The sequence below is a fragment of the Lolium rigidum genome, unplaced genomic scaffold (assembly GCF_022539505.1).
Source record: "Lolium rigidum isolate FL_2022 unplaced genomic scaffold, APGP_CSIRO_Lrig_0.1 contig_39330_1, whole genome shotgun sequence".
In the NCBI taxonomy this organism is placed as follows: Eukaryota; Viridiplantae; Streptophyta; class Magnoliopsida; order Poales; family Poaceae; genus Lolium; species Lolium rigidum.
In genome coordinates, this window is record NW_025900451.1 from 61424 (window position 1) to 87946 (window position 26523).

The window sequence follows — 26523 nt, forward strand, 5'->3', positions numbered from 1 at the left end:
ATTGGTAATATACTCTCAGGCTTTCAGATTTCACAGATTTTTATGCTCTCAGGCTTCATATTCGATTTGAGAGACCAACAGAGACGGAGAAGAGGATTTTCAAGCTTTGTGAACGAAACCCAGCACTTCATTAATCATCATTAGTTAAAAGAAACAGTTGTGAGAGGCACTAGTTACATTACACTTGTCTACATTTCCATCAGGGGTTCGACACAGCAGTTTCTGCTGCTATGGCTGTCAGTAAAAAACCAACCGATCCTTCATCAGGATTCCAGGCGCCTGTGGTATGCGACGCGGACGCTTGAGCAAATCGACGACGTGATGACGAGGAACCAACATTGCCAGCCAGGTCGGTGCTCCGGCCTGGCATCAATCTCTTGCGGTAGATGATACCTGATTACAGCCGAAACAACGGTCAGTCAGTCGCGTTTCCACAAATCACAAGGTAACTCTCAGACAAAGCAAAAAAATAATTGCTAGTTGAGTCACCGACAAAAGAAAAAAAGACCGTATTTGCCTGGATGGCTTGTTGAGTCACCGACGAAAGAGAGGACTAGAAAGCCAAGTTTGCCGAAACAAACATGCAACACGCTAGAACAAATCATTACATACCATTAGTTTCTCGTTTGCACATGCAAGCTGAACCTGCAACGTTCTGATTGTCTCGCTTTCCAGTAGCCCTCTTTCCTAGTAGTACACGATTACAATAGATACCCATTGGTCAGTTGTTCAACAGCTTGCAGATACATCCAGGAAACAGGAACGCGACAAGGATACCTCGAGGGCAGCGACTCTCCTCATAGCATCCTCTAGCTCGACTCCGTATCTTCTTGCGACTTCTTTCTGCTTAGCCATGTCAGCCATCAAAGACTGCGCCTTTGCTGACTGGTAGTCACGGTCTTGCCTGACCGTTTCGATCTCACTCTTGAGACGGTTCACCTCCTCCGCTAGTTCGCTTTGTTTGGAAGCTTCCTATGATCAAGAGTTTCATTCAACATCAAATTAGACACCAAAGTAGTTGACATAGGTAAAGAAAGGAAGCACGCACCCAAAGGGACTCGTCACGAAAAGTGCTTACCTTGCAACCTTTCAGGCTTCTGCCCTCCGCTTCTCCAGAATCCATGTTCTGCTCATCTCCCTCAACCGTCTCTACAAGAGCTGCCATTGTTTCCACATGCTGCAAAACACATAACGTCGTCATCGTCATAAAATAGGCTGTGACATTAAAAGTTAACTGCGCGCATTTTAGCAACAAAATACTAAAGTAGCAAAATGTATATGAAGTTCCCACAGTTTTGTCAAGTCTGTCATTGTTTAGCACCTGCTGTGATGCACTTGATCCTGCCTGGGCCAATAGTTCCTCTACATCACATACCAATTAGGTTAGCAAAGACAAATAGGCACCAAATTATGAAGTTGAAATGTTTCACGTTGCTACCATTCTCCTCATACTGCTTCTTTGTTGATTCAATCAAACTCCTGAATTCCATGATTTCAGCCTTGTCTGCACCATCCTTCTCCATAAGCCAGGCACAATCTTGCAGCTTTTTAATCTTTTCTAACAGCTTGTCCTTTTTCATCTAAATAGCCACAATTCCAATGCATCAGAGTTGAGAAATGTAAGTATGACATTCAAAATACCAGTCAGCCATTTACAGGGCTGCTTGACATATAAAAGCTAAAGGGTGAGGTGAGACTGTTTGATTGTCGACTATTATTTAGAACCATGTGAGGTATGACATTCAAAATACCAGTCTTCTAAATAACAGCCATTTACATGGCTGCTTGCCATATAAAAGCTAAAGGGTGAGGTGAGACTGTTTGATTGTCGACTATTATTTAGAGCCATGTGAGATGCCCATAAAGACTTAACTATTATACAGTAACTGAGAACTCCAAATATTACCGGTTTGCAAATATGTTGGCAGTTCAATCAGATTCACTACTGAACTTAATACCAAAAGGCAAACAAAAGAAATAGACTGAATGCCTTTCAACCAGTCAAGTGAAAGAAATCATCTAGATAATACTACCAGCCAAGCACTAGCCAAACCAAAATCAAGCTATTCCATACCTCCATCATTTGTTTTTTAGCTTCCGTCCATACTTGTCTTCTCATCTTCTTGCGACGAGCACTTCTGCTTGGAGCCTGATAAGTAACAGGAGATACAGGTAAAACAGCTGTGACAACTGTACACAGTAACATTGAGTTTCATCTGAACCTTTAAATTTTGGTCGCACTTTCTAATAGAACATGCTGAGATATCGAGGTTTTGTTTGATAAAGTAGAGAACAGAAGGAGCGTGGAGCTGTTCGTATAAGATGTCCGGATGGAAGAAAAGTACCACGTAGAAGGATCAACCCCCTAAACAGGAGGGAAATCCAGAAGAGTGATCAATACCTTAAATTTGTCCGTGTTACAAGAAATATATGTACCGTAAACGTGAAAGGGCAATAGTGCAAAAATCAAGAAAATAGAAGGGACAGATTAACTTCGATAAGCCTATGATAGTGTACAATGATATGCTAAATGCTTTCCTTTGGATATTTGTTCTACAAGCATGTAATATGTGCAGTAAACATCATCGTAAGTCTTCCCAAGTTCCTAGCAAATAAGTTGGTCTGTAGTGGTATAGCAGATTTTTTTCAGAGGGAGTTTTAATGTCAACTGTCAACAGTACCAAATGATTGGCAATGAGGTCATAACCACATAGCCTCAGCAAGAGATTTTGATGTAAACAGCATAATCATCGATGAATTTTCACTGATATGTGCAATTCAACTTTCTGGTCAATTTAATAACTGCCCCCTATTTTCATTCAAACTGGTATCATACCAATTTCAAAATATGCACCCGTACACAACACATCTTTTTCACCTTGTGGTCACTCTGGTTTTTTCCATCCATCTTCTCACTATGCAACTCCAGCTCATCACCCCGGACTGCAGGATCAGGTGTCTTCTCTACTGCACCTGATGAAGTTTCTGAGTGCTGCAAAATGCAATGCGGCCATGATAGGAAGTACTTCCTCCGTTTCTAAAAAAGCTTGGCATCTTTTTCTAGATACGGATGAATCTATAGCTAAAACATGTCTATATACCTTCGTATCTAGACAAAGTTAAGAAGCTTTTCTGGGAACGGAGGGAGTAGGTAAAATGAAAAAAAAACTGCAACGTTGAGAAGAACACCTATGTGCATGCACATTGTACTATTTTAGAACCATTTGAGATACCCATAAAGACTTAACTATTTATACAGTAACTGAGAGCTCCAAATATTGCCGGTTTGCAAATATGTTGGCAGTTCAATCAGATTCTCTACTGAACTTAGTACCAGAAGGCAAACAAAAGAAATAGACTGAATGCCTTTCAACCAGTCAAGTGAAAGAAATCATCTAGATAATACTACCAGCCAAGCACTAACCAAACCAAAATCAAGCTATTCCATACCTCCCTCATTTGTTTTTTAGCTTCCGTCCATACTTGTCTTCTCATCTTCTTGCGACGAGCACTTCTGCTTGGAGCCTGATGAGTAACAGGAGATAGACAGGTAAAAACAGCTGTGGCAACTGTACACAGTAACATTGAGTTTCATCTCAACCTTTAAATGTTGGTCGCAAATAGAACATGCTGGGATATCGAGGTTTTGTTTGATAAATTAGAGAACAGAAGGAGCATGGAGCTGTTCATATAAGATGTCCGGATGGTAGACAAGTACCACGTAGAAGGATCAACCCCCTAAACAGGCCTAAAGAGGGAAACTCGGAAGAGTGAATCAATACCTTAAATTTGTCCGTGTTACAAGAAATATATGTACCATAAACGTGAAAGGGCAATGGTGTAAAAATCAAGAAAATAGAAGGGACAGATTAACTTCGATAAGCATATGATAGTGTACAATGATATCTTAAATTCTTTCCCTTGGATATTTGTTCTACAAGCATGTAATATGTGCAGTAAACATCATTGTAAGTCTTCCCAAATTCCTAGCAAATAAGTTGGTCTGTAGTGGTATAGCAGATTTTTTTCAGAGGGAGTTTTAATGTCAACTGCCAACAGTACCAAATGATTGGCAATGAGGTCATAACCACATAGCCTCAGCAAGAGCTTTTGATGTCAACGTCAAATGCATCAAAACGGCTCCAAAATTGAAGTAATCAGCATAACCATCGATGAATTTTCACTGATAAGTGCAATTTAACTTTCTGGTCAATCTAATAACTTCCCCCTATTTTCATTCAAACTAGTATCACAACAATTTCAAAATATGCAGACATACACAACAGGACATCTTTTTCACCTTGTGGTCACTCTGGTTTTTTCCATCTATCTTCTCACTATGCAACTCCAGCTCATCACCCCGGACTGCAGGATCAAGTGTCTTCTCTACTGCACCTGATGAAGTTTCTGAGTGCTGCAAAATGCAATGCGGCCATGAAAGGAAGTACTTCCTCTGTTTCTAAAAAAGCTTGGCATCTTTTTCTAGATACGGATGAATCTATAGCTAAAACATGTCTATATACCTTCGTATCTAGACAAAGTTAAGAAGCTTTTCTGGGAACGGAGGGAGTAGGTAAAATGAAAAAAAAAATCTGCAACGTTGAGAAGAACACCTATGTGCATGCACATTGTACTATTTTAGACTAGTCATAGTGGGAAGAACACCTCCATAGTGGGTAGTAACATACGTGTGGTGTCATGCAAAGTCATATTAATTAGGTGTAGACTCATCTAGTCTTGGGAAATGTGATGTTATGGTAACATAGCTAGTTACCACAATGCTCTGTTTCCTCAATTAATAACATGATATGTCATCAAAATGATTAGTTGGCACATTGCATGTAGTTCTATGTTACTACCCAAGTTACTCATCGTTGACCCCGCTCAGATTCCCTCGCCAGGCAAAGAACAGGGGCGGCGGTGGTCGGGTATTCTCTTGGGTACTTGTTCTACACGCATGTAATGTGTCAGTAAACATCATTGTCAGTCTTCCTAAGTTTCCAGCGAATAAGTTGGTCTGTAGTGGTATAGCGGAAATTTGTTTACGAGGGAGTTTAATGTCAAATGTCAACGGTACCAAATGATTTGTAATTGGGCTATAACCATGTAGCAGAGATGCAATTGAGTTTAAACGTCAACTGTCAACAGTACCATAATTTTTTCCATGTTACAAGAAATATATATACCATATAAAAGCGAACAGGTGAGGTGTGCCTATTTTGATCGTTTACCATTTAGATCCATGTGAAACATCCATAGACTTCACAATTTACACAGTAACCTAGAGCTCCAAATATTACGGGTTTGCAACTACATTGGCAATTCAATCAGGTTCACTAATGAACTTAATATCAAAAGGCAAACAAGGTACATTGATTGAATGCCTTTCGACCAGTCAAGTAAGTGAAACAAATCATTTACATGATACAACCAGCCAAGAGCCAAACCAAAATCAAGCTATTCCATACCTCCCTAAATTCTTTTTTAGCTTCCGCTCGTATCTGTCTTTTTCTCTTCTTGCGACGAGCACTTCTGCTTGGAGCCTGACAAGTAACACGAGATAGACAATAAAACAACCATGCACAGTAACATTGAATTTCATCTCAACCTTTGAATTTTAGTCGTATACTTTTTAATAGAACATGCCCAGAACTAGCATGTAAAAGGATCAACCCCGCTAAACAGCCCAAAAGAGGAAACTCAAAACAGTAAATCAATCAATACCTTAAATTTGTATGTGCTTCAATAAGTATATACGCAGCAATAAACGTGTAAGGGGAATAATGATATGTCGAATGTTCTCTCTTGGTTATTTGTTTGACAAGCATGTATTATGTTTGTCGGTAAGCATCATTGTCAGTCTTGCTAAATTCCTAGCAGAACAAGTTGGTCTGGAGTGGTCTAGCGGAAATTGTTTAAGATAATGTTTTAATGCAACTGCATCAAAATGATTGACAATGGAATTCTAACCACGTAGCATAGACAGTTCCAACTTCCAACGAATCCAAAACTGAAGTAAACAGAAAAACCGTGAAGCGCAAATCAACTATCTGGTCAATTTAACAATTGCCCCTGTTTTCATTCAACCTGACATCACGGCAACTTTGAAATATGCATCAGTACACAGCAGGAGATATTTTTCACCTTGTCATCACTCTGATTTTTTCCATCCATCTTCTTGCTATCCAACTTCTGCTCATGCCCCCTGATTGCAGGACCAGGTCTATTCCCTACTGTAGCTGAGGAAGTTTCTGGGTGCTGCAAAATGGAATGCAGCCATGAAAGGAAGTAGGAGTAGGTAAAAAAAAACCAGCAACGGTGATAAGCGAGAACACCTACACATTCTCTCGTACTTGATTATAAAAGTATTACTATGGTACCAATTGCAAGGAATCACTTATTATTGCTAAGAGTTCATGAAGGATGTGCGTGCACACTGTATGCAGCAATTTCGGTCTAACTCATTATGGATAAAAAAAATCAATTCCCTCAATGCTAGCAAACTAAATCAAAGTGGGCAATAAAATGTTGCCCACTTTGAAGTACTCTGAATTTTAAGACTGAAGAAAACCTCGATCGACGGAGACCTCGATCGACACCGAACTTTGGACGGCTGCGGTGACCTCAATCGACGCTGAACTTTGTACGGCGGCGGTGACCTCGATCGACTCCGAACACTGAACGGCGGCGGTGACCTCGATCGACGCCGAACTTTGGACTTCGGCGGCGGAGGCAGCTCCCTACTGCTAGGCGGAGAATCCGGTTGCGGGCGGCGGCTATCCGAAGCAGGCGGCTCCAGGGGACGGTGTCGCTTGGGCGCGCGGGGCTCGACGGCCGTGTCCCGCAGCTTGAGCTGGAGCAAGGGAAGAAAAAGGGTGAGTGGGGACGGCGGGAGAAGCAGAGGCAGCCTCGGAGTTGAGGAGAATGAGGAAGAGGAGAGCTTACGCTTGCGGGCGGCGTTGGCAGAAGCGGCGGGAGGCCTGCCATGGCTGCGGCGGCTCGCCGGAGGAAAGGACGGCGACGGCATGAGACGAGACGAGATGAGAAGAGGTAGCCCACAGCAAGGTCCTGAAGCCCGAGGCAGGAGCCTTCTTCACTCCATGGGCCGCCAGTGACATGGGCCGTTCAAAGTTACTAACTTAAAAATATCCATACAAATATTAAAGTTTTCCTCTTCCCCTAAAAAAATCCTCTTCCCCTAAAGAAAATAAAGGTTTGCTCAAATATCCTCTAAAAAAGTTTCCCTCAACGTTTACGGCTAAGTAGGGATGTAAACACTACGAAATAAATTCTGTCCTGAATTTGACTATGCATCCGTCTTTGAGGTAACATATGGGAGATATGGTAGCCTATATGGTATTTTCTATTATCGGGTGAATGGGGATTACACGTGAAATAGACATGGATACGGATTTTGGCCAGGGAGATATGGTAGCCAAAATGGTATTGCTATCACCATGAGCAACTTCCCTCATGGCTTGACTAGGTGCGAGCTCGAGATAATGATTTCGTCATCGGCTTTGTTATCATGTGGGCAACTATCAAAGTTTATGTTATTCCGATCATTCTCATCATTTTCCACTGCTTGCCCGTCCACGTCATAATCATCCATCGAAATATTCAGCGCCTCTACTGGCTGCTCATCATCGGCCACACTTTGTACGTCTGCAACCTCCGCTTCTTCCTCCTCATCACTAGCAGCCACTGTGCGGGACTAAAGGTCCCCCCTTTAGTCGCGGTTGCTTACGAACCGCGACTAAAGGCCCGTCCACGTGGGCACCAGCCGTCCGTCGGGGCGGAGGACCTTTAGTCGCGGTTCGCCTGGCCAACCGCGACTAAAGGCCTCCGCAGGTTTAGGGTTTTACCCCCCCCCCTAAATCTGGTTTCTTTTTAATTTGTATTGTTTTATTTCTTTTATATATTTTTTTGTGTTTTTTTTTGAGAACACAATACAACGCAGACGCTCACAAACACGCACGTACAAACACCCCTATGAACGCACGCACGCACACCCTACCCCTATGAGCACCTCCGAGGGACTGAGCCGGCATATCTTGAGGTTGACGAAGTCACCACTGGCGCCTCGCTGTTGACGGGCACGTCACCTACCACTGAAAGTTGATCCCCACTATAAGCATTCAATGTTTGCAAGCTGCACATGCAACATGTCCACATCACCGCAATTTGTGTCAGCCGTTTGATTGAAGTTATGTGTCCTCACATCATTGCATGTCCGTTTGATTAAAGTCATGTGTTCATCACGGATGTAGTGGACGAAGCTTGATAATTATGATCGTATAAGTAAGTTTCATTGCATCAGAACAATAAGTGATCGTTCCGTCCCATGCATGCTTTGGTAATTAATTCTAACGATGAGGCACAACTTCTTTCGCTCCATCTGTTACTGAAGTTGAGCGGGCACTTTAAAACCCAGCTATTTTCTTCAGGCGGCGCCATGTGCCTCCTACGTCTGCTCACTTCCCACCCCATATGACCCTCCGTTTTCCCTCTCACAATCGCCTGTGCTCCGGTGTCCCCCCCCTGGCGAACGACGTTGGGGTGAAAAACACATTGACGGTCAAGATTACCCGATACCCCTTCGGCCTTGTGTATAGCGGGGCGCGCGGATGCGGTTGTACGGTATTCTGTACGTATACGGTTTGCGACGTGGCCAGCAACGTGGCAAGGAAGAGGAGGCGTCGGTGACGTGTAGTCAGACGTGGCTAGGGAGCGTAATCGTCGGGGAATATAAAAGCCTTCCTTTTGGCACGCCCGCTGCCATTTCCCCCCGTTCCCCATCTTCTCCCTCTCGCTCACTCCGCCAAAAAACCCGCCTCCCTCTCCCTCACTCCGCCCGCCGGTAGATTAGGTATTAGATCGTCGGCGATCCAGTAGATCCGTACGCGATGGATGCTGGGGGAGCTGCGGCGGAGGATGTGAAGACGGTGGCGGTGGTGGAAGTTGATCCATCGGCGCAGGCGGTTGGAGGGGAAAGCGCTGCTGGAGGGTCGGCGGTCGCTGCGAGGACCACCGCCGTGGAGTCCTCCATCATCCGGTCGGTGGTCGTCGGCACGGTGGTGGCGGCAACGGCCGATGTGGATGCGGGCGGAGATGTGGATGCGGGCGGAGATGCTGCCGCAGCCGTGAAGGTGGCGTCGGATCTTGTGGAGGAGGCTTCATCCTCCGCGGCGGTGAAGACGGTGGCTGATCTGGTGGCTGCGCCGGCTGCCGGCGACGTCAGTGAGGTGCAGGCGGACATGCAGATGGAGGTAAGTTCTCTGTCCCTTGTTTTTGCTTTCGATTAAGCGGGTCTACAGATGCATGGGGGGAGTGCCTTGGAGATGAGAATGACCTAGGAAGAACGATTGATTTTTATGTTTTTTAAATGCTGGACATCGATGGATCTTGGGCGTAGTCATTTTGCTGTAGAGATATCTTGCTATGCTGGTTAATATGATCGGATTTTTGTTGCAACAGAGATTTTTGTAGGTTTATATTGGGTTGTGAATGCAATAAATAACCTAGCCCGTTGTATTGATTCGTGATTGATGGTGGATATGAATTGCAATATGGGTTGTAAGTGAGAAAAAAACCAGTATTGTTGATTTGTTTCCTGATTTATGCTAGTTATGAGTTGCAATGTGGGTTAGAAGTAACATTTGGTGACATAAGAATTAACTTAAATTTTAGTAGACTCACAATTATTGAGACAGAAATATTAAATTGATCTATTCAATGCTTTGTGAACTCCTATCTAGATTAAGATATCATTAACTACATTTAAAAGCTTGATATTCATATGTTGCCTGGTACAAATAGCTTGAAATTAGAAAAATTAGTGATAGATAACTTGCTTGTATGAGCATACATGTTTGCAAAGTTAGCATTGACAAAGTGATGCAACTCTGTAGCAAATTTTAGCACTGATGGGCCAGTACCAATAATAACAAAATGAATTTTGTTCTTCCTTTCTTATTTGACAAGGGAAATTGTAGCACTGATGGGGCACTACCAATTAGCAAAATGAAGCTTGTTGACTTATTGCAGTTGTGATGCATTGCTTTGCATGATAATTCCCTTGTCAATGATAACTTTGCATGATCATGTAGTTTGTAGTATAATGTAACTTTGCATGATCAGGTAGTTCTGATGCATTGCTTAACAGAGCAGACAATATAATTCCCTTGTCAATGATAACTATGCATGATCAGGCAGACAATATAATTCCCTTGTCAAATCATGATCAGGCTAGGTGCTAGCATAATGTAACTATAAATATAATTCCCTTGTATGCATGATCAGGTAGTTTGGAGTATACATAAGATATAATGGAAGAATAATTAAGATGATCTATTTGGTATGCATAGTATTTGGATGTTATTTTCCTTAAGGTGATTACTGTGGTGACTTATGTTATTTCTATGCAGGCTGGTGAAGGTTCCAGGAAGCGGAAGCGCGAGGAGGAGCAGCATGTGCCTCCTCCAATCCAGGAGCTAGAGCCTGTCCCTCCTCCAATCCAGGAGGAGGAAGAACCTGTGCCAGCTCCACCAGTGCCAGCTCCACCAGTGCCAGCTCCACCAGTTCCAGCTCCACCAGTGCCAGCCCCAGCAGTGCCAGCTCCACCAGTGCCAGCTCCACCTGTCCCTGCTCCACCTGTGCCTGCTCCAGCAGTGCCTGCTCCACCTGTCCCTGCTCCATATGAGGAGTTACAGGATTCAGATGGCTCCCTGGAGGTGAGCTATACAAGTTGTTCTGTAGCATTGCTTGTATTTCATTGTGTTTGGTTTGTATCTTTAATCATAACTTGTACATTTTGTTGTTGTGCAGTATGACTCCCGAGATTCAGCTCGAGTCCGTGGACGAGCAGGAACATTGGATCCTTCAAGACCAAGCTCGCTGCGAAGCTGGATGCTCGGGGCCTTCCCTTTCAAGAAGAGGGGGAAGTACTTCTGTCCATGGCACAAGGTGAAGCCCGGGGATGGGAAGCTTAATAGCCTGAGGCAGCACTGCGAGGAGCTATCCCAGACTGGCACCTCCAAGCAGATTAGGGCAGAGCATCATGGGCTTCTGTTGGTGCTTGCTATGGAGGATGCTTGAAGCCTAGCTCCTGTGGATGGTGGTTGCTCTGGTTGCTTTTGTTGATATGCTTTAGGTTTATGATGTTGGAACTACTGCTGCTTGTGGTGTTGAACAATGTTTGTTATGCTTTTGAACTGAGTTGTCAGACCATCTACTATAGTGATGGTCTTAATTACTGAATCTGTGTGGATCTATGTTGTGTGTTGAATTATTATGTAGGTTATGATGCTTAGCTTTGTGTTTCATTTGGAATGATGGTGGTTGCATGTTGCATTTATTTGTGAATGGAAGCACAGCTCAAGTTTAGCACAAGTTTGAAACATAAACAAAAAAACGTAATCCGTAATTGAAAACAAAAATATGCATGTCTTTCATTAACATGATGAGGGCGTTTCCTGAATCCTAGTGTATTAGTAGTGACAAATTTGCATCTAGATGGTTAGGTAACATGGCTGTGGATTTACTGATATACTAGCACACTATGAGTAATGCAAATTTAAATTTAATCCAAGTTAAATATTACAACAAATCATCGAAATATAGGAGCACATCAGCTGATATACTAGCACACTATGAGTAATGCAAATTTAAATTTAATCCAAGTTAAATATTACAACAAATCATCGAAATATAGGAGCACATCAGCAACAAATCATCCAAATATTAGAGCAGATCAGCAACAGTCCTTGGCTGTAAATATAGTAGAGCAAAGGGAAGTGTTTGGACGGAGGGGTTTTCGGAGGAAAAGAGGGGGTAATTCATGAAAAATGACAAAACCACCATGGAATTGGCCAAGATTTGGCACAATTGTGAAGCTTGTGATGTGAAACCTTGGTTGCTCATTGTTTTCCCATTTTGGAGTTGGCACCATGGTGGCCCCATGGTGTAGATGTGTCGATAGAGGGGTTTCCGGAGGAAAAGAGGGGGAAATTCATGAAAAATGACCAAACCAACATGGAATTGGCCAAGATTTGGCACACTTGTGAACCTTGTGATGTGAAACCTTGGTTGCTCACTGTTTTCCCATTTTGGAGTTGGCACCATGGTGGCCCCATGGTGTAGATGTGTCGATAGAGGGGTTTTCGGAGGAAATGAGGGGGTAATTCATGAAAAATGACCAAACCAACATGGAATTGGCCAAGATTTGGCACACTTGTGAACCTTGTGATGTGAAACCTTGGTTGCTCATTGTTTTCCCATTTTGGAGTTGGCACCATGGTGGCCCCATGGTGTAGATGTGTCGATAGAGGGGTTTCCGGAGGAAATGAGGGGGAAATTCATGAAAAATGACCAAACCAACATGGAATTGGCCAAGATTTGGCATACTTGTGAACCTTGTGATGTGAAACCTTGGTTGCTCAGTGTTTTCCCATTTTGGAGTTGGCACCATGGTGGCCCCATGGTGTAGATGTGTCGATAGAGGGGTTTCCGGAGGAAATGAGGGGGAAATTCATGAAAAATGACCAAACCAACATGGAATTGGCCAAGATTTGGCACACTTGTGAACCTTGTGATGTGAAACCTTGGTTGCTCATTGTTTTCCCATTTTGGAGTTGGCACCATGGTGGCCCCATGGTGTAGATGTGTCGATAGAGGGGTTTTCGGAGGAAATGAGGGGGTAATTCATGAAAAATGACCAAACCACCATGGAATTGGCCAAGATTTGGCACACTTGTGAACCTTGTGATGTGAAACCTTGGTTGCTCACTGTTTTCCCATTTTGGAGTTGGCACCATGGTGGCCCCATGGTGTAGATGTGTCGATAGAGGGGTTTCCGGAGGAAAAGAAGGGGAAATTCATGAAAAATGACCAAACCAACATGGAATTGGCCAAGATTTGGCACACTTGTGAACCTTGTGATGTGAAACCTTGGTTGCTCAGTGTTTTCCCATTTTGGAGTTGGCACCATGGTGGCCCCATGGTGTAGATGTGTCGATAGAGGGGTTTTCGGAGGAAATGAGGGGGAAATTCATGAAAAATGACCAAACCACCATGGAATTGGCCAAGATTTGGCACACTTGTGAACCTTGTGATGTGAAACCTTGGTTGCTCACTGTTTTCCCATTTTGGAGTTGGCACCATGGTGGCCCCATGGTGTAGATGTGTCGATAGAGGGGTTTTCGGAGGAAATGAGGGGGTAATTCATGAAAAATGACCAAACCACCATGGATTGGGCCAAGATTTGGCACACTTGTGAACCTTGTGATGTGAAACCTTGGTTGCTCATTGTTTTCCCATTTTGGAGTTGGCACCATGGTGGCCCCATGGTGTAGATGTGTCGATAGAGGGGTTTTCGGAGGAAATGAGGGGGTAATTCATGAAAAATGACCAAACCACCATGGATTGGGCCAAGATTTGGCACACTTGTGAACCTTGTGATGTGAAACCTTGGTTGCTCATTGTTTTCCCATTTTGGAGTTGGCACCATGGTGGCCCCATGGTGTAGATGTGTCGATAGAGGGGTTTTCGGACGAAATGAGGGGGAAATTCATGAAAAATGACCAAACCACCATGGAATTGGCCAAGATTTGGCACAATTGTGAAGCTTGTGATGTGAAACCTTGGTTGCTCATTGTTTTCCCATTTTGGAGTTGGCACCATGGTGGCCCCATGGTGTAGATGTGTCGATAGAGGGGTTTCCGGAGGAAATGAGGGGGAAATTCATGAAAAATGACCAAACCAACATGGAATTGGCCAAGATTTGGCACACTTGTGAACCTTGTGATGTGAAACCTTGGTTGCTCATTGTTTTCCCATTTTGGAGTTGGCACCATGGTGGCCCCATGGTGTAGATGTGTCGATAGAGGGGTTTCCGGAGGAAATGAGGGGGAAATTCATGAAAAATGACCAAACCAACATGGAATTGGCCAAGATTTGGCACACTTGTGAACCTTGTGATGTGAAACCCTGGTTGCTCATTGTTTTCCCATTTTGGAGTTGGCACCATGGTGGCCCCATGGTGTAGATGTGTCGATAGAGGGGTTTTCGGAGGAAATGAGGGGGTAATTCATGAAAAATGACCAAACCACCATGGAATTGGCCAAGATTTGGCACACTTGTGAACCTTGTGATGTGAAACCTTGGTTGCTCACTGTTTTCCCATTTTGGAGTTGGCACCATGGTGGCCCCATGGTGTAGATGTGTCGATAGAGGGGTTTCCGGAGGAAAAGAAGGGGAAATTCATGAAAAATGACCAAACCAACATGGAATTGGCCAAGATTTGGCACACTTGTGAACCTTGTGATGTGAAACCTTGGTTGCTCAGTGTTTTCCCATTTTGGAGTTGGCACCATGGTGGCCCCATGGTGTAGATGTGTCGATAGAGGGGTTTTCGGAGGAAATGAGGGGGAAATTCATGAAAAATGACCAAACCACCATGGAATTGGCCAAGATTTGGCACACTTGTGAACCTTGTGATGTGAAACCTTGGTTGCTCACTGTTTTCCCATTTTGGAGTTGGCACCATGGTGGCCCCATGGTGTAGATGTGTCGATAGAGGGGTTTTCGGAGGAAATGAGGGGGTAATTCATGAAAAATGACCAAACCACCATGGATTGGGCCAAGATTTGGCACACTTGTGAACCTTGTGATGTGAAACCTTGGTTGCTCATTGTTTTCCCATTTTGGAGTTGGCACCATGGTGGCCCCATGGTGTAGATGTGTCGATAGAGGGGTTTTCGGAGGAAATGAGGGGGTAATTCATGAAAAATGACCAAACCACCATGGATTGGGCCAAGATTTGGCACACTTGTGAACCTTGTGATGTGAAACCTTGGTTGCTCATTGTTTTCCCATTTTGGAGTTGGCACCATGGTGGCCCCATGGTGTAGATGTGTCGATAGAGGGGTTTTCGGACGAAATGAGGGGGAAATTCATGAAAAATGACCAAACCACCATGGAATTGGCCAAGATTTGGCACAATTGTGAAGCTTGTGATGTGAAACCTTGGTTGCTCATTGTTTTCCCATTTTGGAGTTGGCACCATGGTGGCCCCATGGTGTAGATGTGTCGATAGAGGGGTTTCCGGAGGAAATGAGGGGGAAATTCATGAAAAATGACCAAACCAACATGGAATTGGCCAAGATTTGGCACACTTGTGAACCTTGTGATGTGAAACCTTGGTTGCTCATTGTTTTCCCATTTTGGAGTTGGCACCATGGTGGCCCCATGGTGTAGATGTGTCGATAGAGGGGTTTCCGGAGGAAATGAGGGGGAAATTCATGAAAAATGACCAAACCAACATGGAATTGGCCAAGATTTGGCACACTTGTGAACCTTGTGATGTGAAACCCTGGTTGCTCATTGTTTTCCCATTTTGGAGTTGGCACCATGGTGGCCCCATGGTGTAGATGTGTCGATAGAGGGGTTTTCGGAGGAAATGAGGGGGTAATTCATGAAAAATGACCAAACCACCATGGATTGGGCCAAGATTTGGCACACTTGTGAACCTTGTGATGTGAAACCTTGGTTGCTCATTGTTTTCCCATTTTGGAGTTGGCACCATGGTGGCCCCATGGTGTAGATGTGTCGATAGAGGGGTTTTCGGAGGAAATGAGGGGGTAATTCATGAAAAATGACCAAACCAACATGGAATTGGCCAAGATTTGGCACAATTGTGAACCTTGTGATGTGAAACCTTGTGCTGTCAAAAATGACCAAACCACCATTTTGGAGTTGGCACCATTTAAGGCTGGGTAAAAAAAAAAAAATCATAATATTTTTCATAATTTGTATGAAACAATAAAATTGTAACTTTATTCATATTTGATAGATCTTAGTTTACAGACATAGATGTAATGTGCATGAAGTAAAATTTGGAAATTATTATTTGTAAAAACCAGAATGCAATTTGAAACTTTGCATTGAAAATAATAATTACAAATATGGGACTTAAATTGCATTATTATGAGTTGGGACAACTTAATGGGCTTTCGGCCCATTTAATGATTAATGAATGCGTTGGTCGGTACATTACGTGCGAGTAGTGCGGGGTGATTGGGTTGAAATAGTGCAGGTCGTGGACTCGTTGACCTAACCTCCATCTTCCCACGTCCGCCGCCGCCCCCCACCTGAACCACCGTCCGCCGCCCCCGAGCTGAAGCACCGTCCGGCACCCCGCACATCACCGACCCTCGGACGCACATCTCTGTGGCGGCCACCGTCGTCTGTGCATCGACATCAAGATCTCTCCCGCGGCCACCGTGGGTGTCTGCTGCCGCCATCATCGTCTCTGCCGCGGACATCCTCGTATCTAGGGCGGCCACCTTCTCTGCCTCGACAAACGCAGGTATGCCGCGGCCACCATCATCTGTGACGCGACCATACTCTCTCTCACGGTCGCATCCTCCTCCCTCAACCCTAATTTCCTCACCACATGCGGTATAGATAGTCGTCATCACATGCAACAGAAATGAACGATCCCCATAGTCATGTATCTCCACGAAATCATGCATGTTTGTCTATGTAACTGAGTCGTTAATTTATTTGTATGTAGCCAGCCTCAGGTACTTACGACTTGATTCATATTGCTAGCTTGCACTTCATATATGTTAGCACACGGAATACTTCATTGTTATCACATGAAGTTCATACATGTTAGCAGACGAAGTACAGATGTGTTTTCACAGGAAGTTCATATATGATATGACATGAAGTTCAAATCTGTTATCACGTGAAGTTCGAATCTGCTGTTGCATGATGTTGAAATCTGTTATGACGTAATTAAACCCGAGGGTATAGTGTATTAGTTTCATGTGATGCAGTTGTACAATTTTATTTCCTACCTCCTATTAATTTGATGTTGTTCAATTGGTCTGCAGGATGCAAGACCCGGATGGGGAGATTTTCTGTGACATAATTAGGTGGCAGAAAGTCGTAGCAGCAATGACAGACGAGCAACGAGACAAATTACGCACTTGTGCTGTTGGCCGATGCATGATGCAAATTCCATCCAGAAAGATACGGCCACTATTGGTCAAATACATGATGCAGGTTTATGACGAGGAAAAGGGTAGGTTCATCATTGAACCTAGGGTGGGTGAAATATCGGCAACAAATGAGGATGTGGAATGCTTGCTAGGATTACAGGATGAAGGCTTGTCGTCTGCTGATATTTTGGAAGAGGAAGGAGAAGAATGGAAAACAAACATACCTACTAGATTTCTTAGTAAAAAAACTGGCAATTTAGTCATGAAAGATATGATTGATGAAATCATTACATCAAAAGCCACAAATGACGACTTCCTTCGAAGAGCTGTCTTAATTCTTATAGGGCTTGTTCTAGCTCCTACTTCGACAGCTACGGTTTACAAGCCGTTCTATGCATTTGTGGAAACAATGTACAAGTTACACAACTTGAATTGGAACCAATTCACACTTGCATATGTCATGGACCAGATCAGCCCTTGTCGGAGAGGAATATATGTTAGGCAGTGGCCGAAAGGCAATGTTGCAATTTTAGAGGTACATGTCCTTTAATGGTTTTTTTTTAATTATGTTGCAACATATACTAACTATCCTTTATATTTTTTTTGCATGTAGTACTTGTATTGGGAGAAAGTGCAACCTCTTGATGAGATAGCACTATATGCTCGCATCTCTTCACGCCCACTTATGATCAACTGGACAGAAGCTGCTGTAGCCTTGAGAGATAGCTATGATCAAGATAATGGCCGGGGCAAAGGTATCCTTAAGGTAAGCATACATATACCGGCCATTTCATTTATTATAGTTGTTTTGCATATAACTATGTACTGTCAAATATCGTACTGACATATTAAATTTGTTAATTTTAGATTGAAGATAACATCACAGAGGCATATAGGCGACAGTATGGGAAGAAAACAGATGGAAAAAACATGGGTGCAGAAATTAAAAAACCGGGTACTGGAAGGAGCAATGGAAAGGGCAATGGAAGGAGCACTGGGAAGGCTAGTAGCTCGAGAAAACCCGGCCCGTCGTGGGAAATAAAGATGGAAACCACCATGAAGAGGATGATGCAGGATTTTAAGAGGGATATGATGGAAGAACTACCAGAGAGATGCGCGAAGGTGATTAGGCGTAAATAATTATGAACAACAAAGTTCACCATGTATTTAATTATTATTGACATCCTAAAATTTGTTTCCTTGTTGCAGGATGTTGTCAAATTATTAAACAAATCAGGTGTTAGGTACAAGCCATCCGCGGAAACACTTTCAGATCAGTACTGTTATGACGAAGGCTGCGGATCTTACCTCAACGGAGTACTTGAACGGAAAGAATTTGTTTACGACAAAAAAAGTGACACCCGGAGTGTGTCATTACCTAAAGAAGATGTTCACAAGGTTAGTTTCACAACAAATAATGCAGATTAACATGCTTCCACTATTGTGAATAATGCAGATTAACATGCTTTCACCTGCGTCACGTGCTTGTATGTTTCCTTTCCGTAGGTGTCGAAAGAGGACAATAAAGAAGAGGATTACATAACACCTGCAAGGACCAAGTGTGACTTCATAGGGGATGGCACGCCAGACAATCCATGGCAAGTTGCTGAAGATTTTAAGGAGGCCTCTTCATCGGAGGTGCCATCACATATTTTTGAACCTGCCCTCAAAAATATGAACAAAGAAGACGAACACAAAGAGGCTGCCTCAGAAGGATCAAAAAGCGTCAACAGTGCAACCGGCAAGAATGAAGATGTAAATGGAAAGAGGAAGCGAAAGCTCCCTCTTAAACTGCAGTATCCTTACATCATTGAGAATCGAACGAAACGACAACCTCGAAAAAAGCCAACTCCCGCAATAGGTACGCAACGGAAGATATGTACTTAAATATTTGATTAGTAATGTGATACTAAACACAATGCATTTTTTGTGTACAGCTACTCTGTCCACCAATGATGTTGAAATTCCGCAAGACTCTACTGCCTTAACAGCGGAACACATTGCAGCAGCAGAGCTTTTTGTTCAACTATGTTGCAAGAGTGAGGTAAATGGGAAAAAAATTATCTACAAAAATGATATTGGCGTCACGTTGACATCACAACGGCTTAAAGTGGTTCTAGACCATAAATGGTGTACAGATGATGTAAGTATATTGCTGACGCTTCAACTGTGCACATACTTTTAATGTATGAATTATGCACATGTATGTTTGTGTGTTAACTACACGAAACCTTTGTTTTTCAGGTTATCGATGCTTACATTGGAGATTTGTCTCATCGTGTTGGGGATGATCGGTACTTATGTGCAGCGTGGAGGTCATCATTCCTGCTAGAAGCACATCGCAAGGGCCACAAAACAAAAAATAATAATAAGAACAATGATCTCCTAGCTGTAAGAACTGGAACCATTCAACGAGTTATCGACGAATATTTTAGGCGGGAGAAGGTAAAGTAATCCATCAATATGACAAAATTTAGTAGTAATACTAATTTACATTGCATGTACTCACAATTTTTCCTGTCACACAGGCATATTTTCCAGTTAACATATCGAACAATCACTGGACTACCGTGATCATGCACACACCCAAGCAAGAATTCCAAGTTCTTGACTCATTATTTCCATTAAGTGTGACCATAGACACTGTCGGGCTCTGATACTGTTTCTTCTACTACATACTCGTCTTCAAATTGCATGCGTACGTAAACATCTAATTATCTATATTTGTATAGAGACAACAAATTTCTGCTGACATCCAAGAGTACAACAAATCTACATCTGGATTTTTCCCTGATGTGATATCTTGGGATATAAAATCATACGATATGCCGCAGCAAAAAGATGGGTCAGTACATGCAAACTACAACTAAATACATATTACGCTACTATTGCATGTACTAACTCAATGAACCGAATTAATTGTGCAGCAATTCATGTGGCTTATTTGTTCTTCAATGCATGGAACATTGGGATGGAGATAAATGGAATAAAGAAATATCACAGGTACTGATATTCTACATGGTGACCAAACACCTTTGTTCCATGGTACATAAAATGAATAACCGATGCCTATTGTTTGCAGGAGATGATAAACGGATCAAGGAACCTCATTAACGCACAGATAGTTCTAGCAACTTCAAATCTGTTAGAGACGGTGAAAACGAAGGTTGTCCGGATCTCCAAGAGATTTACTAAGTAGATAAAGCTGCAGTGATCATAGGTTGGGTTTTAGTCCCGTAGAAGGTTTCCCAGCTTGTGTCAATCTCGGCTTCTGTGAATCTATATGTATGACATTTAAATACGGTTGGCAAGTACTGTGATTGTGTGATTTTAAGTATTCATCTACATATTAAGCTACTAGTGTGATTGATCTACTAGTGTGATTGATCTATATATTAAGCTAGTAGTGTGACAGAAAAAAAGTATGTTACCAAAATTTCAACAGCACTTATATGAACAACACTTAGTACTTGGTCCACACAGTACATCTCTCCACACAGTGATAGAACATACATAGTACTTGGTTCAGTTACACAAATATCAGACATAGAACATCTACTACATTTATTACATCAACATAGTGGCATGCTTCACTCCCAACTTGCACAAATCTCTTGTATGGCCTTCATCTTCTTCAGGTTTCTATCTCTAATATTGAAGAGATCTGCAACGTAATACTCCAGCTTCTTCTTCTCCTCCTTTAGAGTGGCAATCTGCAGCTCTGCCTTCTCCTTCATAACCTTCTCAAGTTCAGCAGCAGATTTCGGAACCATTGCTTCTTGCTCACTACTCAGGTTACCAAGTTGTTTATGCAGTTCAAGGTTTTTCTTTTCCAACTCCCTCTTCTCAAGCACTAGCTGGTAATTGGCAGTAGCATACTCTACATTACCAGAGATTCTGGTTTCCTTTTCCTCCTCAAATGAATGCCACAACTGGAGCAATGCATGTTTCAGAGATTGTGGCCACTCCTGATCCACCCAAAATACCGTCTCACAAATATTTTCCTGAAAAGTATTTTTATTCCAAAATTTAGTACAAGTTTTCATAAACCAATGTAGCTCAAAAATATGGTGCTAAATATGACACAAGGTTTTCTTTTGCTACATTTTCTAAATGCACTAGAACTGTCACAACATTTTCTAAATGCACAAGGATTTCTAAATGCACAAGATATTGAAGAGATGTTCGTACCTTGCATCCACATCCCAAGAACCTCCGGCCCGTGTTCGTCCCCTCGAATGCCACATACTTGTGGCACGGCAAGTGATGGTGGCAGTGCTCCGGCCCAACATGAACACTGGCGTAATCCGGGTCATACATGCTCTCTGGGACCTAAATCACAAGATAAAATGCAACCAATTCGAATAGAACAGAGTAAATCAACTAATTCCCAAATTTTACCAAACCCTAACCCTAGCTCAACACGTACCCGAGACGTTGGGCTCAGATCGGCCCCATGTGCGAACTCAGAGAGCAGACTGTCTTGGCTGCTGCTCTCATCGTCGTTCCACGACGGCATGGCGAGGGCGGCGTTCCTGCGGCGGCGGACGTGCGACGGCGGCGGACGGGAGAAGGGGAGAAAAGAACAGAATGACCCCAACGCACGGGCCTGGCCGGGTCGTTTTGACCTGTCTCCGTTGCCACGTCAGCTTGACTATGGACCCCACCTGTCAGTTTGATGCTTAACCCGCTTAACCGAGCTCATTTCGCGAAGTGGTGGGTATCTGTCACGCTGTTAGATCAAACTGTTGGTTTTCTGTCAAAAATATGAAAGGCGGTGCTTTTTTTAAACCATAGCCGCAATTGTGGTGGGTTTTTGTAATTTCCTCAGCACATGCGGTATAGATAGTCGTCATCACATGCAACACAAATGAACGATCCCCATAGTCATGTATCTCCACGAAATCATGCATGTTTGTCTATGTAACTGAGTCGTTAATTTATTTGTATTTAGCCAGCCTCAGGTACTTACGACTTGATTCATGTTGCTAGCTTGCACTTCATATATGTTACCACACGGAATACTTCATTGTTATCACATGAAGTTCATACATGTTAGCAGACGAAGTACAGATGTGTTTTCACAGGAAGTTCATATATGATATGACATGAAGTTCAAATCTGTTATCACGTGAAGTTCGAATCTCCTGTCGCATGATGTTGAAAACTGTTATGACGTAATTAAACCCGAGGGTATAGTGACGTAATACAACACATAATGAGCAATGACTACAGCTTCATATAGCCAATGACTACATAAAACATATCGGCATGCCAACTCAAGCTTCATAATGTCGTGCCAAGTTCGTCCTTCAAAATAAGTCATTCATCATCCTGACCTCCTATAATATGCGCAACATGCCTGCAATTAACAAAACAGATGATAAAGTAAATAACTAAAGTTTAAAAGGATTCATAAATAATTGATCGCCAGGAAAAATTTATACTCTCACCTAGGATTCAGGTCACACTTCAAGCTACGTTTGGTGTGTCCAGCCTTTTTGCATCTGGTACATCGAATCCCCCTACCCCGCTCGTCATACGATAATGGCCTTCCATTCATTGTCACGGGTCCTTGTCCATCATCTCTACGCTTTCGTTTCTTAGGCGCACCTCGAGCAGCAACTTGAGCAGGGTCACCCAATTCATTTACATTAGTATTCACCGAGTTTGTGAGACGGTTGGGTACATTATCATACTCCATCTTGTTTGAAATAATGTCAGCATAAAATGCCTTGGTCCGCTCGAACAACAGTGGATCTTTGTATGCAACTTGCAATGCTTCAGCTTGTAACACATTCAACTCCGTAAATCTTTGTCGCTCCTCCGCTACGGGAAAACCCCAATCATGTAGATCGCTCGTGCGCCTCGCTGGCAAGCCACCCCTAGCTTGTTTAGAGAATCGCAGAAGAACTAAACAACCCGGTATTTCATCCAAATCCAGCACATCAAGTACATGCAGAATATGCTTGCAAGGAAGTCCCCTCCGGATCATCCTTCGACAGCTGCACTCTACTAATTTATCCGAGTTGGCCGGTTTATAGTCAACATAAAACTTTGCATGCTTTCTCTTTTTCCAAGCAACAACAAACTGCATCTCACCTTCTGTTCCCTTATACTCGATCTATAACCTCAATGCCTTCTATTTTGTATATCTCTTGCTGCAATATATAAAAGTTTGCCGGAGTGAATACCTTTGCAGCAGCTCTCTCAATTCTCCTCAAATTGGTTACTCGGTACAGGTGATGTCCGTGAACTGATGCAGTCATCTTTTGCCTCCGTCTCTCTAATGCGCACTATAGCATTCTCGTAGTGCAAAATCAAATCCACTAGTGTCATACCGTAGTCTAGGTGTAGGTGAAGACATGAGTTAAGACTTTCACTTCGCTGATTGCTTTTCATACCAAGCCGAACCCTCGGATAGGTACGCCGCTGCCCATAATCTCCTCTTCTTGTACATTCTTTTCAGCCACGTCTGTGTTTTCTCCGTCTGCCATTTCTGGATAAAAGCGTGCCATCTTTCCTCGAATATATCCGGTGTGGTCGTGTAATACAACAGAGCCCAAAACTCACTCAACGACTTGAAACTTAGGTGCCGAGCCATGTTCTTTTCAATGTGCCATGAACAAATACGGTGCGACTGCTCCGGAAACACACTTCGAACAGCTCTAATCATCGCACTATCGGCATCGGTGATTATTGACTTGGGTTTCTGCTGCAACATAGCTTTCAAAAAAGTCTTCAGTAACCATACATACGTGCTTTCCTTCTCATCTGATAAGATGGCACACGCAAAAACTGTCGTCCTCCGGTGATTGTTAATTCCAACAAACGGAACAAATGGCATACCATATCGGTTCATCTTATATGTACTATCAAACACAAGTACGTCTCCATAATCATTGTAATCCTGCCGGGACTGAGCATCACACCAGAACAAGCTTTTCAAACGACCTTTACTATCAACGTCGTACTCAAAAAAAAAATCAGCAAACTTCTTCCTCCGGTTCTCCATCATGGCAATGGCTGAGCTAGCATCACCACCTGCAAGTAACTTTCTCTTCTCCCCGCAGCACATGTTGTACAAGTCCTTCCTCGTAAACCCAACAGTGGTGTACCGACCATACTTGCTGAGGAAGGTATCCATGATCACATGCTTCCTAACCCCAGCTGCTGCCAATGCTAATATCTCCGCTTTCTGGAAATCTTTTATCCTCCTATGTGACCATAAAAATGGGCTCTCGCTCGGTTCTGCACACTTATGACCGTGCTTGTAAACAAATTTTGCAACTCGCCAAACCCCCGAACCTCTATCAAGCTTCACATCCAACTCCGCTTTACAATTGCAACGTGACAAAGGTCTCAACCTACGAGTGCGGTTGTCCATAGTCGAAACTTGCTGTTACGTTTTCCTTCCCGAGAACACACAAACCGCCTTCTGCGAACTATTTTGTTAGCACCCTTAGTCTCTTTGAACTTGAACTTTCTTACACCGAATCCCTCTTGTCGAGCATATCCATTATAAAAAGTATAAGCAGCTGCCTCGGACACAAAGGTCTTCTCCATTACTTCCCGAGTAAAACTTCCTCTTATCTTCTGTATCACTCTCATCTTCATCCTCTGATCCATTCTTTTTCTTACCAACTGATTTCACCTGCATGCACAATTGGATAACATTTAAAACAATTTTTTTAACGCCATGGCCGCGAGTCATACAACGAATGAATTCATAAATCTTACATGTCTTCTTCTAACAGGTTCTTCTATAGTCTCCAAGTCTGAATCACCGTAATAGTCGTAAGAAGAATTATCGCCAACTAAGACCTGACCAAACAAGAAATATTAACGGCCATGTCACGACTATATAAAATGCATTGTTGACTTATTAAATATAAATTAAACATACATATCACCTAATAATATTTAAATGCATACCTCATCAACAAAACCACAGTCCAATCTCTCGTCATCAGTTGCCTCCTCCACAACATCACTCTGAATCTAATTCATTTTAAAACATGTCAACATCAATTCACATTATCACACATTCCATATTTTTATGCAATCACACAATTATTACTACAAAACTCACATTATCAGTGTCAACATCTTCTTCTTGCTCTACATTATCATCTTCTACATCAACACCATCTGCATCCATCTATTAGCAAAAATAAGCACAATCAGTATTTAACAACTTACATGGAACTACTAAATAAAACTAGTACTTCCGTTTCACTCACACTTTCGTCGACATCATCGTCTCCCCAACTTTGTTCATCTTCACGAGGTGCATTATAGTTGGCAGACGAAATATTGAATTCCTCTTCATCTGTATTTCCGCTTTCGTACTCCATTGAACTTGCACTCAAATCTGAAACGTCCATCGCCTGTTCAAAGTAACAACCAAAATAAGTACATCTCAAAAAAGGAGCTCCAAACCCAAACCCTAACATCTACCAAATCATGAACATGCAATTACTTTGTACAATCAATTACCTACCACGAACGAACAATGATCCGCCAAACCCTAACGCCGCCTCTAGCAGCAGGAACAACCCGCGTGCGATCCTTGCCCAGCCTCCTCGTCGCCGGATCCACCTCCCGCCTCCACGTCCGACCTTGCACAGCCTCCTCGTCGCAGGATCCGCTTCCCGCTCCACGTCCGACCTTGCCCCAGCACTCCTCGTCGCCGGATCCGCCTCCCGCCTCCACGTCCGACCTTGCCCAGACTCCTCGTCGCCGTGCGCTACGCCTTGCCGCCCCAACGTCGTCCTCCCTGCCGTCTCCCTCCCGATGGACAGAACCTTCCAAACCCAAACGAGGACGAGCTATGGCGCACACGAAGGAAACCGCTACGCCTTGCCGTTCCCAACGTCGTCGTCCCTGCCGTCTCACTCCCGATACAACCTCTCAAACCCTAAGGAGAACCAGCAATGGCGCACACGCAAGGATTCGAATCTTTCCCCGTAACCACCGCCTATCGCCGGCATCAACTCCACCTGATCGACGTAATTATCGGGTCCAACTCCAATTCTAATGACGTGGGGCCGGCGGAAACCGTCTTCACCTAAGATACGTACAATATCTACGTGGCATCCGATCATCTATGTGGAAAATGACGTGGAGTATAATTATACGCGACTAATACGGCCCCACCGTCTCCAACGGGTATCCCACCTGAACGTCGTTCACCAGGGGGGGGACACCGGAGCACACCCCTCTCACAATAGCACTACTCGTGGAGTACATAACATCTTCATCTTTCACTCGTGGGGTACCGATGTTGCTGAGGCGAGATACGCGATTGTGATGGATTATGAAATCATACACCACACACGATGCCTCCCTCCCGAGCTACACCATGGGGCTCGCCCTGCACAGCCGCCTAATCAGAGTGGTCGATCTGATCCACCATTCTACATAGATACGGTTCATCCTCTCCCTCATCCTCAAATCCTCCAACTGTTGCACTTTTTTCCTTTGTTTTGCGTGTAGCTATGAGATTTATATTCTT

General features: G+C 43.4%; 1 protein-coding gene and 2 long non-coding RNA genes across 3 annotated transcripts; 1 reads left to right on the forward strand and 2 right to left on the reverse strand.

Moving 5' to 3' along the window:
• Positions 1-591: 591 nt before the first annotated feature.
• On the reverse strand, positions 592-7027 carry LOC124681324 (serine/arginine repetitive matrix protein 1-like). The gene is made up of 12 exons (XM_047216257.1): positions 6572-7027; positions 6145-6258; positions 5469-5543; positions 4301-4414; positions 3451-3525; positions 2879-2992; positions 2075-2149; positions 1439-1580; positions 1322-1362; positions 1079-1177; positions 778-972; positions 592-687 (listed from the first exon to the last, which is right to left on the reverse strand). Exons 1-12 carry the CDS (start codon positions 7025-7027, stop codon positions 592-594), a joined length of 1596 nt encoding a protein of 531 aa, XP_047072213.1.
• A 12710-nt stretch (positions 7028-19737) lies between these two features.
• On the forward strand, positions 19738-20163 carry LOC124681330. Its single transcript, XR_006995825.1, has 3 exons — positions 19738-19851; positions 19934-20009; positions 20089-20163. It is a non-coding gene; the product is annotated as an uncharacterized LOC124681330 (long non-coding RNA).
• A 4420-nt stretch (positions 20164-24583) lies between these two features.
• On the reverse strand, positions 24584-24989 carry LOC124681326. Its single transcript, XR_006995824.1, has 3 exons — positions 24942-24989; positions 24747-24830; positions 24584-24660 (listed from the first exon to the last, which is right to left on the reverse strand). It is a non-coding gene; the product is annotated as an uncharacterized LOC124681326 (long non-coding RNA).
• Positions 24990-26523: the final 1534 nt, after the last annotated feature.